The sequence below is a fragment of the Geotrypetes seraphini genome, chromosome 4 (assembly GCF_902459505.1).
Source record: "Geotrypetes seraphini chromosome 4, aGeoSer1.1, whole genome shotgun sequence".
In the NCBI taxonomy this organism is placed as follows: Eukaryota; Metazoa; Chordata; class Amphibia; order Gymnophiona; family Dermophiidae; genus Geotrypetes; species Geotrypetes seraphini.
This window is the reverse complement of record NC_047087.1, coordinates 294636460-294652237: the sequence shown is the minus strand read 5'-3', so window position 1 is coordinate 294652237 and position 15778 is coordinate 294636460. Positions and strand designations below refer to the sequence as shown.

Genomic DNA, 15778 nt, shown 5'->3' with positions numbered 1-15778 from the left:
ATCTGCGATAAGCCATTTCAAGTTGTGGTAAGCAGAAGTTAGTGCTTCCCCCAGCTTAGTAAAAGGGCTCCCAAGTTATTAAATATTTCAGGAGATAAAACTTCAAAAGCATTGCGTTTGCACACAGAACTGAAGATGGTAAACAAATATTGCCACAAAATTGTACTATATCTCTTCCCTTGCTGAACATTAAATTTCGTAAGATACATTTTGGAAATTTTCAGTTTACATCACTGGAAAGATGGACATGCAAGTGGAAATTCCACCACGGCTGATTCAGTCATTCATCATTCAGACAGAAAAACCTCCACATACGTCTATGAATGGATCTGCAAATTAGCACAATATTTATGTAGCAAAATTACACTGAAAGAAATCACAAACTGCACATGCAATCGTTAAACCAGGATCCCATGCTTTACCATTTGCAACAATTATGTTAACGGCATCCTTGGTTGCATCTCTCTCACTGGTATGTAAGAAATATGCTTGAAACAACCTCAAATGTTTTTTTGTTTCCTTGCTTTCTCCCACGGCCTATGGACATTCTGCAGCAGCATAACAGCTGGACACTGAGATGACTTTTTTCCATCAGAAGGCTGGCATTAATAAAATTGGTACAGGCATGACAAAAAGCAACATGAGAAAGACAACATGCTTCCAGGTATTAGGGAGAGAGAGTTTTCTTGCAACTGTTCCTTTTTCCATCATTTCAACAGATGATGCAGCTGGTCCTGTAGGTTTGAAGACTGTTCAACGCTATGGTGGAAACACAGAAAACAGGCTTCAGAGGATAAAAAGGATTTACAGATGATCTGTTAGAAGCATGTTTATGGGTTTAAAGTCAAAATGAAGGGTTTTGGTACAAATGGCCTAATGTGAAGTCACACTACAGATTATCAAAAACTCTTGTGTGGGTCTAAACAAACAAAGGAGATGGCCCAATATCTCAAGTAACTAAAGAACCTCATTTGTAAAGATCTCCTTATATATGTAACTTACACACTTCAAATAGAAGTGTTCCGCTTGTAAACGAACAGGGGTCCATAATGCTCTATGCAACAGAAAAAACCAAGTTTGTCTCATAGATGCTGACATTGTACATCTTATCCTCCAAGACCAAATCCGTGGCCATTGAGATGCAGTAATTTGATGCTTTATCTCAATGCTCCAAATGTTCCTCAGACCAGTTTTTGGATTCTTATTCATAAATCCAGATATCAATTTATACCATTGTGCGGCCTGGTGTCCCAGGAAGTCCACCTGAAAGCATAAGAACTCCAAACTATATTGGTTATTAAGGGAATTGCAGTAGTGGGAACATACCACAAGGTAAAGTATCTCGGCAGAACCATGCATTTGACGCCATTAAGCAAAATTTATATGGGTGCGCTTAATGGCATTATGTTCGTGGATGGATCTGCAGGACTCTTCGTGACCAGCAAATCAGATCACCTCCTTTGTTTCCACCATCTCTAATGTTAGTCAATGCTTGTGTTGACCTGGGCATACCAAGAACACAGAAAGCACAGTTACTTACCGTAACAGTTGTTATCCAGGGACAGCAGGCAGATATTCCCACATATGGGTGACGTCACCGACGGAGCCCCGCAGCGGACAGCCTCGAAAGCAAACTTGCTTGAAGATCTCGAACTTTCGAGCACTGCACCGCGCCTGCGCGCGTGCCTTCCCGCCCGAACTAGGGGGCGCATCTCCTGAGAGGATCCTCAGTTCAGATACCTAGCCAAGAAGCCAACCAGGGGAGGTGGGAGGGTTGTGGGAATATCTGCCTGCTGTCCCTGGATAACAACTGTTACGGTAAGTAACTGTGCTTTATCCCAGGACAAGCAGGCAGCATATTCCCACATATGGGTGACCTCCAAGCTAAGTAAAAAGGGATGGAGGGAAGTTGGCAATTTACGAAAAAAGATTTTGCAAAACAGATTGGCCAAAATGGCCATCCCTCCTGGATAAAGTATCCAGACAATAATGAGAGGTGAAAGTATGAACCGAGGACCAAGTGGCAGCCTTGCAGATTTCCTCAATAGGAGTTGATCGGAGGAAAGCTACAGATGCCGCCATAGCTCTAACTTTGTGGCCCGTCACTCGACCTTGCAGAGGAAGACCAGCCTGAGCATAGCAAAAAGAAATGCAAGCAGCCATCCAGTTGGAGATGGTACGCTTCGATATAGGACGACCCAACCTGTTCGGATCAAAAGATATGAAAAGTTGAGGAGACGTTCTGTGAAGCTGAGTGCGTTGCAGGTAGAAAGGTTTAAGAGGAGGATGGAGATTGAGAAGTCCTTTACAGTCCAAGGTATGAAGAGCCGCCTCTCCTGGGTGAGAATGAGGCTTTGGAAAAAATACAGGCAAAACAATAGACTGATTGATATGAAATTCTGAAACAACTTTAGGCAAGAATTTAGGATGAGTACGGAGAACAACCTTGTCATGGTGAAAAACTGTGAAAGGTGGATCAGCCACTAGCGCTTGTAACTCACTGACACGACGAGCAGAAGTGAGGGCGATCAGGAACACAGCTTTCCAAGTGAGATACTTGAGATGAGCTTTGTCAAGTGGTTCAAAAGGAGATTTCATAAGTTGAGCTAAAACAACATTGAGATCCCAAACCACAGGAGGTGGTTTAAGAGGAGGATGGAGATTGAGAAGTCCTTTCATAAAACGAGAAATCATAGGGTGTGCAGAAAGGGATTTTCCATCCAAAGGCTGATGAAAAGCAGCTATAGCACTAAGGTGGACTCGGATAGATGTAGTCTGAAGTCCAGATTGTGATAAATGAAGTAAATAGTCCAGAACTGATGTCAAGGAAGCAGATCTGGGTGGTAAATTATGTGTAGAACACCAAGCAGAGAATCTTGTCCACTTTTGACCATAACATTGTCTAGTTGATGGTTTTCTGGAAGCAAGTAAAATATCTTGCACAGACGGAGAGAATTGAGAAAAGTCTGTTATAGAGAAAGGTACCAAGCTGTCAAATGTAGAGACTGTAGATTGGGATGAAGCAAAGATCCTTGATTCTGTGTGAGTAGAGAAGGAAATATTGGTAGAAGTAGAGGCTCCCTGGTGCTGAGTTGAAGTAGAAGGGAGAACCAAGGTTGCCTGGGCCACCGAGGAGCTATCAGAATCATGGTGGCATGGTCTGATTTTAACTTGACCAGAGTCTTGAGAATCAGAGGAAACGGAGGAAAAGCATAAAGGAACTGATTCCTCCAGTCCAGTAGAAACGCATCCGCTTCGAGACGTTGAGGAGTATAGATGCGGGAGCAAAATTGAGGCAGTTTGAAGTTGAGAGGTGACGCAAACAGATCTATCTGCGGAGTCCCCCAACAAGCAAAAATTTGGCGAAGAGTAGGAGAATTGAGTGTCCATTCGTGAGGTTGTAGAAGACGACTCAATTTGTCCGCCAAACAGTTGTGTTGACCCTGAATATAAACTGCTCTGAGGAAGATGTTGTGAAGAATCGCCCACTGCCACAATTTCAGAGCCTCTTGACAGAGGGAATGAGATCCCGTCCCTCCCTGTTTGTTTACATAATACATGGCTACTTGATTGTCGGTACGTACTAGAATCACCATGTCGTGAAGTAGATGCTGAAAAGCTTTGAGAGCATAGAATATCGCTCTGAGTTCCAACAGATTTATAGGACACTTCCGGTCTGCTTGGGTCCAGAGCCCTTGAGTGCAAAGACCGTCCACATGGGCTCCCCATGCGTACATTGACGAGTCGGTTGTGAGGACCTTCTGATGAGGAAGAGGGTAAAACAGTAAACCTCTTGAAAGATTCAAAGAGAGCATCCACCAACGGAGAGACTTCTTTAATGAAGGAGTGATGGAAATTAGTCGAGTTGGAGGGTCCACTGATTGTTGCCATTGAGATGCCAGTGTCCATTGAGGAATGCGAAGGTGAAGTCTGGCAAAAGGAACCACATGAACTGTAGAAGCCATGTGACCGAGTAGAACCATCATTTTCCTTGCTGGAACAGTGGAAAGTTGGAAGAATTGTTGGGAAATTTGAAGGAGAGCCTCCTGACGTGGTTGTGGGAGGTATGCTCTCAGATTGATGGTGTCCAGAGTTGCTCCTATGAACTGGAGAGACTGAGAAGGAGTCAGCTGAGATTTGGGAAAATTGATGTGAAATCCCAGACTTTGTAGAAAAAGAATAGTCTGTTGGGTCGCTGCAATAACCCCTGAAAGAGAGGGAGCCTTGATGAGCCAGTCGTCTAGGTATGGAAATACTTGGAGACCCTGGTTGCGAAGAGCTGCAGCCACAACCACAAGGCATTTTGTGAAAACTCTGGGGGAAGAAGCCAGTCCGAAGGGGAGAACCCTGTACTGAAGATGAAGATTTCCTACTTGGAATCTGAGGTACTTGCGAAATGCTGGATGAATAGGGATATGAGTATAGGCCTCTTTGAGATCGAGGGAGCACATCCAATCCCCTTGATCCATCAAGGAATATAGAGTTGGCAGAGTGAGCATTCGAAATTTCTCTTTGACTAGATATTTGTTGAGAGCTCTGAGATCCAAAATCGGTCGCAAATCCCCCGTCTTTTTGGGAACTAGAAAATAACGGGAGTAGAATCCCGAGTTCCTTTGGGAGAGAGGAACTTCCTCCACTGCTCGCAGAAGAAGAGTTCGAGCTTCTTGAAGAAGAAGAGGAAGATGCGACTGATTTGAAAGACACTCTCTTGGATGGCGATCTGGAGGCACCTGAAGGAGTCGAAGAGAGTATCCCTCTCGTATGATGGTAAGAACCCAGAGATCTGATGTTATGAGCTCCCATTGATGATAAAATGTGGACAGGCGACCCCCTATGGGGAGGGGAGAATTTGGAAACAGAGAAATTTGAATGCTCAGGTCGAGATTGTCAAAAAGACTGAGCAGGCTTGGTGGCAGCAGGGGTCTGAGACTTTTGTTGTCGTTGTTGTGGAGGAGGCCGACGAGCAGGAGGTCTAGAAAAAGCAGGAGTTGTTTTCTGCGGATAGCGACGTGGAGTTTGTTTGAAACCTCTAGTTGGTACAGGTTTAGGTTTTGGACGAATGAGGGAAGCAAAAGAGCGCTCATGTTCTGAAAGACGCTTTGTAGCTGCCTCAATAGAGTCATCGAATAATTCATTTCCTTGACAAGGAAGATTAGCCAATCTATCCTGAAGGTTAGGATCCATGTCCACTATCCGTAACCATGCTAATCTACGCATGGCTACTGCAAATGCCGACACTCTAGACGAGAGTTCAAAGGCATCATAGGAAGCTTGTAGCATGAAAAGTCTCAACTGAGAAAGAGTCTTAAGGATATTTTTAAATTCTGATAGGCGATTGGTAGAGATGTCCGGGTAAAATGAAGATAAAATCTTTAAAAAATGGTTGAAGTAGGACGTAAATATGTAATTATAATTAAGAACTCTATTTGCCATCATAGAGTTCTGGTATAAACGACGTCCAAACTTATCCATGGTACGGCCTTCCCGACCAGGAGGAACCGAAGCATAGATTTTGGAGGGATGTGCTTTCTTCAATGATGATTCTACAACTAGAGATTGATGAGAAAGTTGAGACTTTTCATATCCTTTACAGGGGACCGTTCTATAACGAGATTCTAATTTGGATGGGATAGCAGTGATAGAATAAGGAGTTTCCATATTGCGAGTGAAGGTCTGCTGTAGAACAGGAGTCATAGGTAATCTGAGTGACTCTTTTGGAGGATGGGGAAGCTCCATATCCGCTAAGTATTCAGGAGTATATTTTGAGTCTGAATGAAGGTCTATCTTGAGAGCTTGGCCCATGTCAAAGATAAATTTGGCAAAAGAAATTGATTTTGGATCAGATGTTTCCTCAGGAGAACCACTGCGAGAGTTATGTTGAACTGAGTAGGATGGAGAAGCCTCTCTAGAATATGGTGAAAGGTCTGATTCCAGACGCAGAGTGACCGAAGAAGCTGCACTGTGAGTTGGAGTAAGAGAATGCTTTCTTTTCAAACTCCTGGAGGGAGAAGTAGCAGGTGTACGTGTTACAGAATGAGTCGAGGTATGTGTAGGACTGTCTCGACGGACTGGCTTCGACGGTGTTCTGGATCGAGAAGGGCTTCGAGTCGAGGCTCGTCGAGATCCATGCTTCGACTTTGACTTCGAAGAACAAGGTAAAGAAGCCTCGGTATCCAAATTCGAAGACTCCCTCCGAAGCTTAGAAGGAACAGGTCTTGAATGCTTCGAACGATGCTTCGGAGGAGGTGAGCCCGGAGAAGACTCTGATGAAGAAATGTTCTTCGGTGTCCGGGATCGGCCTCGGGAGACTGGAAGCTCTGGTTGAGTGACAGGCTGATCAGTCCGAGGCAAGGTCGAGGACGGGACCAATTGAGCTACCAAGGAGGAAATCTGAGTTGTGAGTATAGATTTCAACATGTCCTCTAGCATCGGCACCGAGACAGAAGATTCTGACCTCGTAGGTGCAGCAGTACGCTCCGAAGAGGGCGACCTCGAAGGTGAGTATTCCCTTATCTTGGAGGTACGCTTCGAAGGTGGACGTGTCGAGGACTCTGGTGGCTTCTTGGATATGGCACCTGAAAGGGAACTCGGAGACTTACCCCCCGTAGAAGACTTCGTGGATGGCATCGTCTTCGGGGCAACCGAGGCAGAATAGGTCGAGGCCTTCGAGACCGAAACTCCAGCCGGAGTCTGGGTCGAGGCCTTCGAGACCACAGGTGTCGAGGTCGTCGGAGTCGAAGCCTTCGAGACCGGAGCAGCCGCTACGGTCGAGGCCGGATCCGAAGATTGCTCCATGCCGAAAAGTTGAAAAAATTGAGCACAACGCCGTCGAAAGGCCCGTGGAGTAAGGGTGAAGCAGCGATGACAATCTTCTGGAGAATGAGAAGAACCCAGACACTGTAAACAACGGCAGTGGGGATCGGTGACAGAAATCACCCGATTACACTGTCGACAACGTTTAAACCCGGTAAGAGGCCGGGACATGGAAAAAATAAAGTCCGTGTCGAACGAAGGAGCCTAGGCCTAGGCCCAAAGCTCGACGGCCGAACAAAAAAAGAAAAACAATATATTATTTTTTTTTATTTTTTTTATATTTTATGAAAAGAAAAAGAAAGGAATAAAAAACAAGCACAGCGACCGACTTTAAGAAAGAAACAGCCGCGGTGATGAGAAGGCAATTGCTGCAGAGAAAGAGAACGTGTCTTCTTGTCTCCGCAGAAATAAACGAACTGAGGATCCTCTCAGGAGATGCGCCCCCTAGTTCGGGCGGGAAGGCACGCGCGCAGGCGCGGTGCAGTGCTCGAAAGTTCGAGATCTTCAAGCAAGTTTGCTTTCGAGGCTGTCCGCTGCGGGGCTCCGTCGGTGACGTCACCCATATGTGGGAATATGCTGCCTGCTTGTCCTGGGATAATATACTGGAATCATTGGTTGGAAGAGCACATGGAGTTAAATAAATTGATTGTCGAGTTGCAGAAAGAGCAGGAAAATGTTGATGGTCAAATGGAATGCATAATACGAGGTGAACAACAAAAGAAACAGAGAAATGATGAAAGAAGTAGCAAAGATCCTATTTTATCCATTTTTGCCTGAGCTTTCTATAATTTTCTGAATTTTCTACATGGCATTGCCCACAATCTGTGTTTTTAGAACAACATTGACAAACTTTTCTGCTTTAATTTTCTCAAATTAACTTTTTTCACTTATACATAAGCTTATAAATTTAACTTCTTTCATAAAGTTTGTGTGTTTCTTGCTCTAGTATTTTCTTACAAAATTACACTGATTTTTGCATCAGTATTAGAGAATGACATGTGGACAAATTTGTCCCTGTCCCCACAGGAACTCAATTTCCCTGCCCTGTCCCCGTGAGTTTTGTCCCTGCCCCATTCCTGTAAGCTCTGCCTTAACCGCACAAGCCTCGAACACTTATGATTTAAAAGTGTTTAAGGCCTGTGCAGATGAGAATAGAGTTTGCAGGAAAGGGGTAGGGACAGGAAAAGAACTCATGGGGATGGGACAAGAAAATGAGTTCCCCCGGGGATGGAGAAAAATTGGTCCCCGTGTCATTCTCTAACCAATATCCTGTCTACTCTTTTGTTTACAGCATTGTCTTGCAAACTTTGCGAGCCTCGACACACTAAACCGGTGACCACGGCTTGAGGGTACCCAAAAGTGTGCGAACATTGATGCAATGATGCCACGTGCACGTGTGGCATCATTAGGTCGACATATGCACGGAGGCCCTCCAGATGGAGCCCTGAGCCGCCAGTGGGGGGTGCTGAAAAAGATGGTGCACAGAGAGGAGGAGAGATGCCAGGGAGGAGAAGCGCTGGTGGCAGGAGGGATGCCCAATCCCTCCTGTTGACACCCCCCTCCCCAGTACATCGCCGGCAGGAGAGATGCCCAGTCCCTCCTTCCCGGCACCCATGAACCCCCCCTCGAATGATCATGGCGGGAGTGATGCCCAATCTCTCCTGCCGACACCCATGAAACCCCCCCAAATGATCGCGGCAGGAGGAAATGGGAGATGGGTCTAACATTCCGGTTGGCCCAGGTGCCTAAGGCTCCTCCTACAGGAAGGACTTTAAGCGTCTGGGCCAATCAGGCCTTTAGGCCCCTTGCACTGGGAAGGGGCAGGCCGCCATTCCTTTGAAGGTGGGGGGGTGAACTTTTGGGCAGGATTAGACATCCCTCCAGCCGTGATTGTTCGGGGGGGGGGGGGGGGGGTTCAGGGGTGCCAGGCAGGAGGGACTGGGCATCTCTCCTGCCGGTGATGTATGGGGGGATGGGCAGCCACAACCGCTAAACATATTGCAGCAGGGAGATCCCTTGCCATGATAAGCTCAGTAGCCGTGTCTGCTTACAATGATTTCCAGGCCAAGCCATGCCCATGCCTAGCCTTAGGCAAGCTTAGGCGGGCTTACACACCTCCCTAGGCTCCTGGAGGCGCCTCCAACATAGGATATGCGTCCTGATTGGCAGCAGTTAGCCGCCTACAATCGGGACGCCATTTATAGAATTTGGTCCAAATAGCTTAGTATATGTCCATGTACCTCATTATTTTTGCTTCAGCACTTGTCATTATCTTATTTGTGTCCATTTCTCATTTATTATTTTTCTTTTATTTCAGCTCACGCTTATTTGGATACTTCAATGCATATCTAAATTTAGTGGTTTATTTCAATTGGTATGTTTATCTACTCTCTAGTACATGTTCATTTCGCCATGTTCCAGTCACATTTCTGTCTGGGTATCACTTTTTAATCACTTAAGATGACTGATTTATAATCCACGCTCTCTATTTTCACCGTATCACCATTCATTCACCTTAATCATTTTTCATCCTCCATGCTATACACCCTCACTGGTCATTCACATTCTTTATCATTATGACTCTCTCATGTATATTTACACATTAATATATTTTTATAGGACCGCAGAAAAAGGTTGCTCATTACCGAAACACGGACCATGAAGGGTCCACACTACTACTTTTTGGTGTGTGTTATAAGGATTGACCTTATCTTTACTGTATTGCTTTTAATTGTGAAGAACATTTGTTATTAAAACTTTTAAATCAAGAACCTCATTTCCACACAGTTTTCTCTCGTTTTTGAAAATACCCTACTGTCCAGAATGACATACCTATTGCACTAGAACATAATTATGAGCTAATTTCCAATTAGCACTAATTAAGCCTATTAATCAATTCAGTTTGGTGCTTATATCGACTAGGTGCGCTGATGTAGGTGTCTAGCATTAGGTGAACTTTATAGAATTTGGGAGGTTATTTACTGCTATAAAAATGTATACTAAGTTCTGTTTGCAATGCAATGCACTGCCCTGTACTTGAAGTAAAATATTTATATTAAGGTAGTAATGGCAGAGATATTTTAAGGCAATTGAAGTGAGAACAGACAGTACCTAACATTGAAGCCTTGAAGCCTGGAGCTATGGCTCATAAGTTTCACAGCTGTGCCAACTGAATGCTTGTGTAATGTGCACCCTATCATGTGTTCAATTTACACACATTGCAACAAAACCAAAAGGAAAGAGGGGGTCCAACCTTGTCTGCAGTGAAAAAACCAACCAGGAACAAATAAACCAAAACTGCAGATATGTACAACGATGTAGGCAAAATTTATTGTGACAACCAAAATATATCTAAAAACCTTTTTACCAAACAGGGAACCCAACACGGTCTGTGTTTCGGACAACCTTCATCAGGGGTCCTATTAGGTACAAATGTAACATAAAATACAATATTAAAAACATATAAAACAATATTAATAATAAAATTATGGATGAAGAAACAAAAATCAATAAAAAAGACAAGACGATCTTATTTGGCCATAAAATAGAACATTATGTTCTAATCACCTGAGGACAAGTGTGTGTTTTAAAAGGTAACAGATCCGCATGCAATGTTAATATACTGCATGCAGAGGAAATAGCAACAAGCCGGATTTTGATGATAAACAGCTACTATTATTAGGTTTAAATAGACTGTGAAGGAACATAAGTTACTATAATGGTGCAAGAAAAGACATATAGAATCAAATCAAATAATAGTGAATAGATGATAGCATCAGGAGTGAGCATAATGGAAACTTAAGGAACAAATGGTGAAAGAAAATATTAAGGGAAGAGAAAAACAAAAAAAAGAAAGAAAATTAATTAAATTTATAAGATACATACCATGGTAGAAAAGGGAAAAAGCATATGTCACAAAAAAATGCAGTGAAACATATAGTAGGAAAAAAACTATCATAAAACGTAAAAGAAAGAGAGATAAAGAGAAAAAGATTAATATATAGAGTTAAAATCAATTATAACATGCGATCAATTAGACACACCATTTTAAATTAAAATTCAAGTGGGTTAAATAAAAAACATGTATCATAAACATATTAAATCATCACATATAAAAAACCACATAAAAAAGATTAATTACAGTATATCATGAATAAGCCCCATACAAGTACCATATATTACCCAATGTGATGTATGATAAGAACAAAAACATATTAAGTCATCACACATAAAAACCATAAATATATCTGCAATAGATGCATATAAAAATCCCTTATATTACCCAATATGATATATACTAAAAGCGGGAAACAAAGTTATTATCATCAAGTGGAAGACTGACTATAAATAATTAGTAAAATGGTAAATCACCTTATATGTAAAATCTCTTATTTAATAAAGAATGATAAATGAATGAAAAACTTAAAGCTTAACGGGACTAGGAATAATGAACAAATACATTAGTAAAACATGCAGCCATGGAGGGTATATATATGCATTTTTAGAATGGATAAACACATGTGATTGTAATTTAAAGTTTAAAATGGAATACCACGAACATCACATTGCTTTTTTGGATATTTTGATTACAAAAACTCGCTATGGTTTTCACACCTCCATATACAAAAAACCCACAGATAAGAACAATTATTTACACTATTCTAGCTTTCATCAACACTCTCTTAAAAAGAACCTTCCATATAGTCAATTTCTTAGACTTAAAAGACTGTGTACCACACAAAACGAATTTGAAAGACAAGTTCCACACATGGCTCAAAGGTTTATCCAGAGAGGCTATCCTCCTACCGAGGTCTCACAATGTTACCAACGATCTCAGCGCCAACACCGCGAAGATCTTCTACAGACAGGAAACAAAACACGCAAGGCACCAGATTTTACCTGTGTTCTCAAGCATTCACATCTGTCTGATAAAGTGAAACGTATTATCAAATCTAACTGGCAAATTCTTGAATTACACCAGTGGTTCAAGGGCAAGATACCTCTGATTGCTTTATCACACAACCGCAATCTTAGAGACCAACTAGTTCCATCTACACTCCCTGCAGTGCCAACAGCTCAGCATCACCATACAGGACATCAACCATGTACATCGTGTTCAGTATGCAAGCATTCCCTGCAAGTCTCTGTTTTTTAACACCCACGAACTGGTAAGACATACAATCTAAACTTTAGCAGCGATTGTAATACCCAACATGTCATCTACATCATTATATGTCCATGCAATCTTCTGTACATTGGTAAAACCAAGAGGAAAATCAAAACGAGAATCATAGAACACAGAAGTTGCATTTTAAGAGAGGTTCTTACAGCACCCTTGGTCCAACATTGGAAAGAACTAGCCCATACCATTGATGAACTACGATTTTTGGTTTTCAAAACCTTTAAAAATAGCTGGAGAGGTGGTGACATTGATAATAACCTGTTACGCACAGAACAGAGGACTATTTTCAAACTGAACACTATTATACCAGCAGGTCTCAATTTAGAAATAGATTATCGTCCTTTTTTATGATCTGCTGTATTAATATCATGTGCTGCATACCGTTGTGTTATTAAGTTTTGTCTTACTGCTTTTTCCACTAGCTTTTATCCCATATGACAGTCATTAATATTCATATTATTATTAACCTTTTACTTTGTTTATTGCTCAGTTTGAATATAAGACCTCATATATAATACATTCTGACTTATCACCTTTCAGTGTTTATATACATATTTTATGATATATATAAATCTACTAATTATTTATGATCATGTATATCATGCATACACTTTTTGGATCACTACTAGGATATTTATTTTTTTTATTTTTCTATATTAGGAACTATTTTTCATGCAGCCATTTATCTGTTTCCCTTTTTTCATATTCTCTATTTTAAGAATATGTCACATATATTCATTATTATATATACAAAATTTTTTATACGAGGCCAGGCTCAGCTGTTTATCATAGTTTTTCTTACTCTACATATAACACATTCAAATCATTCATTTTCTCCGATGTCACATAAACACGCTGATTGGATTGTTTGCCTTTCAATCAATTCATTTATCTACTCTGACGCCATAGAAACATGCCTACTTTTGAGTTGATTGGAACATTTGCCCTTCAATCAACATATTTTCCTAATGGTTTTTTTTCCCGACATTTTACCATTTTGTTTTACGATTTTTGCAAGGTCCCTTTACGTTTTTTATTCACTTATATCTCATGACACTCTGCAGCGTTTTTACTCTAGCGAGATTTTGTAATATCTAGTGACCCTCGGCGTTACATATTATCCGGTAAGTGTTATAACCTCATCATTTCATATTTATTTAATCTTATCTTGCTCTATTTTACTTTATTTCATGATTTTTTGGTCGTTTGCATTCACATTATTGATTACAAATCCTCTTTCGTCTCACTAACGCTAGCCCTGTTTGCAGCCGGGTTAACTCCTGCTTTACATCTCTGAGTTCGGTTTCTACTTCACATTCCACTATGCCGGTTTGATTTCATTTGTATTTTCAACTTATCTCCTCTGGGCTAATTATACATTTCAATTCAGCACATCGTTTTTATATGTTAATCTTTATTTCCATGGTGGGTAAGGTCTGGTTTGTAGTGAAATATGACCATGCATATACTTGCATTACGATTGGTTCAAGCTAGATGGCCTTTTTTTTCCCCCTTCCCTTAGCTGAGATTTCTTAATTGATTCATCTATCCAGTTTTATCACTTATTGTTAAGATATTTAATATATTAAGCCTAATTTTAATCTTTAAAGACCACTTCTCTATAGTATTTATACCTTGCCCTTAGGCTTATCAGTATTGTCTGTAAGGTCCATTAGCACAATCCATTACCACATTTTTTTCAATCAGTTTAAATTATCCACGGTTGTAAATAGCCATTCCTAATATTAAGATTTTTTCCGGAGGTGAAATTTCATATATATACCCTCCATGGCTGCATGTTTTACTAATGTATTTGTTCATTATTCCTAGTCCCGTTAAGCTTTAAGTTTTTCATTCATTTATCATTCTTTATTAAATAAGAGATTTTACATATAAGGTGATTTACCATTTTACTAATTATTTATGGTCAGTCTTCCACTTGATGATAATAACTTTGTTTCCCGCTTTTAGTATATATCATATTGGGTAATATAAGGGATTTTTATATGCATCTATTGCAGATATATTTATGGTTTTTATGTGTGATGACTTAATATGTTTTTGTTCTTATCATACATCACATTGGGTAATATATGGTACTTGTATGGGGCTTATTCATGATATACTGTAATCTTTTTTATGTGGTTTTTTATATGTGATGATTTAATATGTTTATGATACATGTTTTTTATTTAACCCACTTGAATTTTAAATTTAAAATGGTGTGTCTAATTGATCGCATATTATAATTGATTTTAACTCTATATATTAATATTTTTCTCTTTATCTCTCTTTCTTTTACGTTTTATGATAGTTTTTTTCCTACTATATGTTTCACTGCATTTTTTTGTGACATATCAAGACTCAAAGTAAACAAAGCCATGGGACCGGATAACCTACACCCCAGAATGCTCAGGGAGTTAAGGGAAGTCCTGGCAGAACCATTATCTGTTCTTTTCAATCTTTCCCTAAGCACAGGAAGGGTCCCCTTGGACTGGAAAACCGCCAACGTAATCCCACTCCACAAAAAGGGCTGCAGGATAGAGACAGCAAACTACAGACCAGTGAGTCTCGCGTCTATAGTGTGTAAACTCATGGAAACACTGATCAAACAGAATCTTGACACAATCCTAGACGAAGAAAAACTGCGTGATCCACACCAACACGGGTTCACCCAGGGTAGATCCTGCCAATCTAATCTGATTAGCTTTTTTGACTGGGTTACTAGACAACTGGACGCCGGAGAGTCACTGGACTGGACGCGTCCCTCATCGAAGATTACTGAACAAGCTGAAATCGATAGGATTAGGAGACACTCTAACTACATGGGTTGGTGATTGGCTGAGCGGTAGATTTCAGAAGGTGGTGGTGAACGGTACCCCATCCGAAGCATCGGACGTGATCAGTGGAGTGTCACAGGGCTCGGTCCTGGGCCCGATTCTATTTAACTTATTCATAAGAGATATGACGCAAGGACTTAGAGGAAGGGTATCACTGTTCGCCGAAGGTGCCAAACTTTGCAACATAGTAGGCAAAAGCTTATTACCTGATAATATGACACACGACCTACTGTTGCTGGAACAATGGTCAACTACTTGGCAGCTAGGCTTCAATGCTAAAAAATGCAAGATAATACACCTGGGTAAGAGAAACCCGCGTAGAACTTATGTACTAAATGGTGAGACCTTGGTTAGGACCACGGCGGAACGCGACCTAGGGGTGATCATTAGTGAGGACATGAAGGTTGCCAATCAAGTGGAGAAGGCTTCCTCCAGGGCAAGACAAAGGATGGGGTGTATCCGCAGAGGTTTCATCAGCAGGAGACCTGAAGTTATGATGCCGTTGTACAGAGCCATGGTGAGGCCTCACTTGGAGTACTGTGTTCAGTTTTGGAAACCACACTACCGAAAGGACGTGCTGAGGATCGAGTCGGTTCAGCGAACGGCCACCAGGATGGTCTTGGGGCTCAAGGATCTCACGTATGAAGAAAGATTAAAAAAATTGCAGCTGTACTCACTTGAGGGAAGAAGAGAACGGGGAGATATGATTGAAACGCATAAGTACATCACGGGACGCATCGAGTCAGAAGATGATATCTTCTGGCTCATGGGACCTTCGACCACCAGAGGGCATCCGCTGAAAATCAGGGGAGGGAAGTTTCATGGCGACTCCAGGAAGTACTTCTTCACCGAAAGAGTAGTGGATCATTGGAACAGACTCCCACTCCAGGTGATAAAGGCCAGCAGCGTGACGGATTTTAAGAGAAAATGGGATACTCACGTG

General features: G+C 41.5%; 1 protein-coding gene across 1 annotated transcript in view; it reads right to left on the bottom strand.

Annotated features, from left to right (window-relative positions):
• Positions 1 to 322: 322 nt before the first annotated feature.
• Positions 323 to 15778, bottom strand: part of BORCS7 (BLOC-1 related complex subunit 7) — a 37485-nt gene continuing 22029 nt past the window's right edge. The window contains exon 5 of the mRNA XM_033940685.1: positions 323 to 759. Coding sequence (XP_033796576.1) covers positions 708 to 759 — 52 coding nt within the window. The 3' untranslated portion in view covers positions 323 to 707. The remainder of the gene's footprint in view (positions 760 to 15778) is intronic.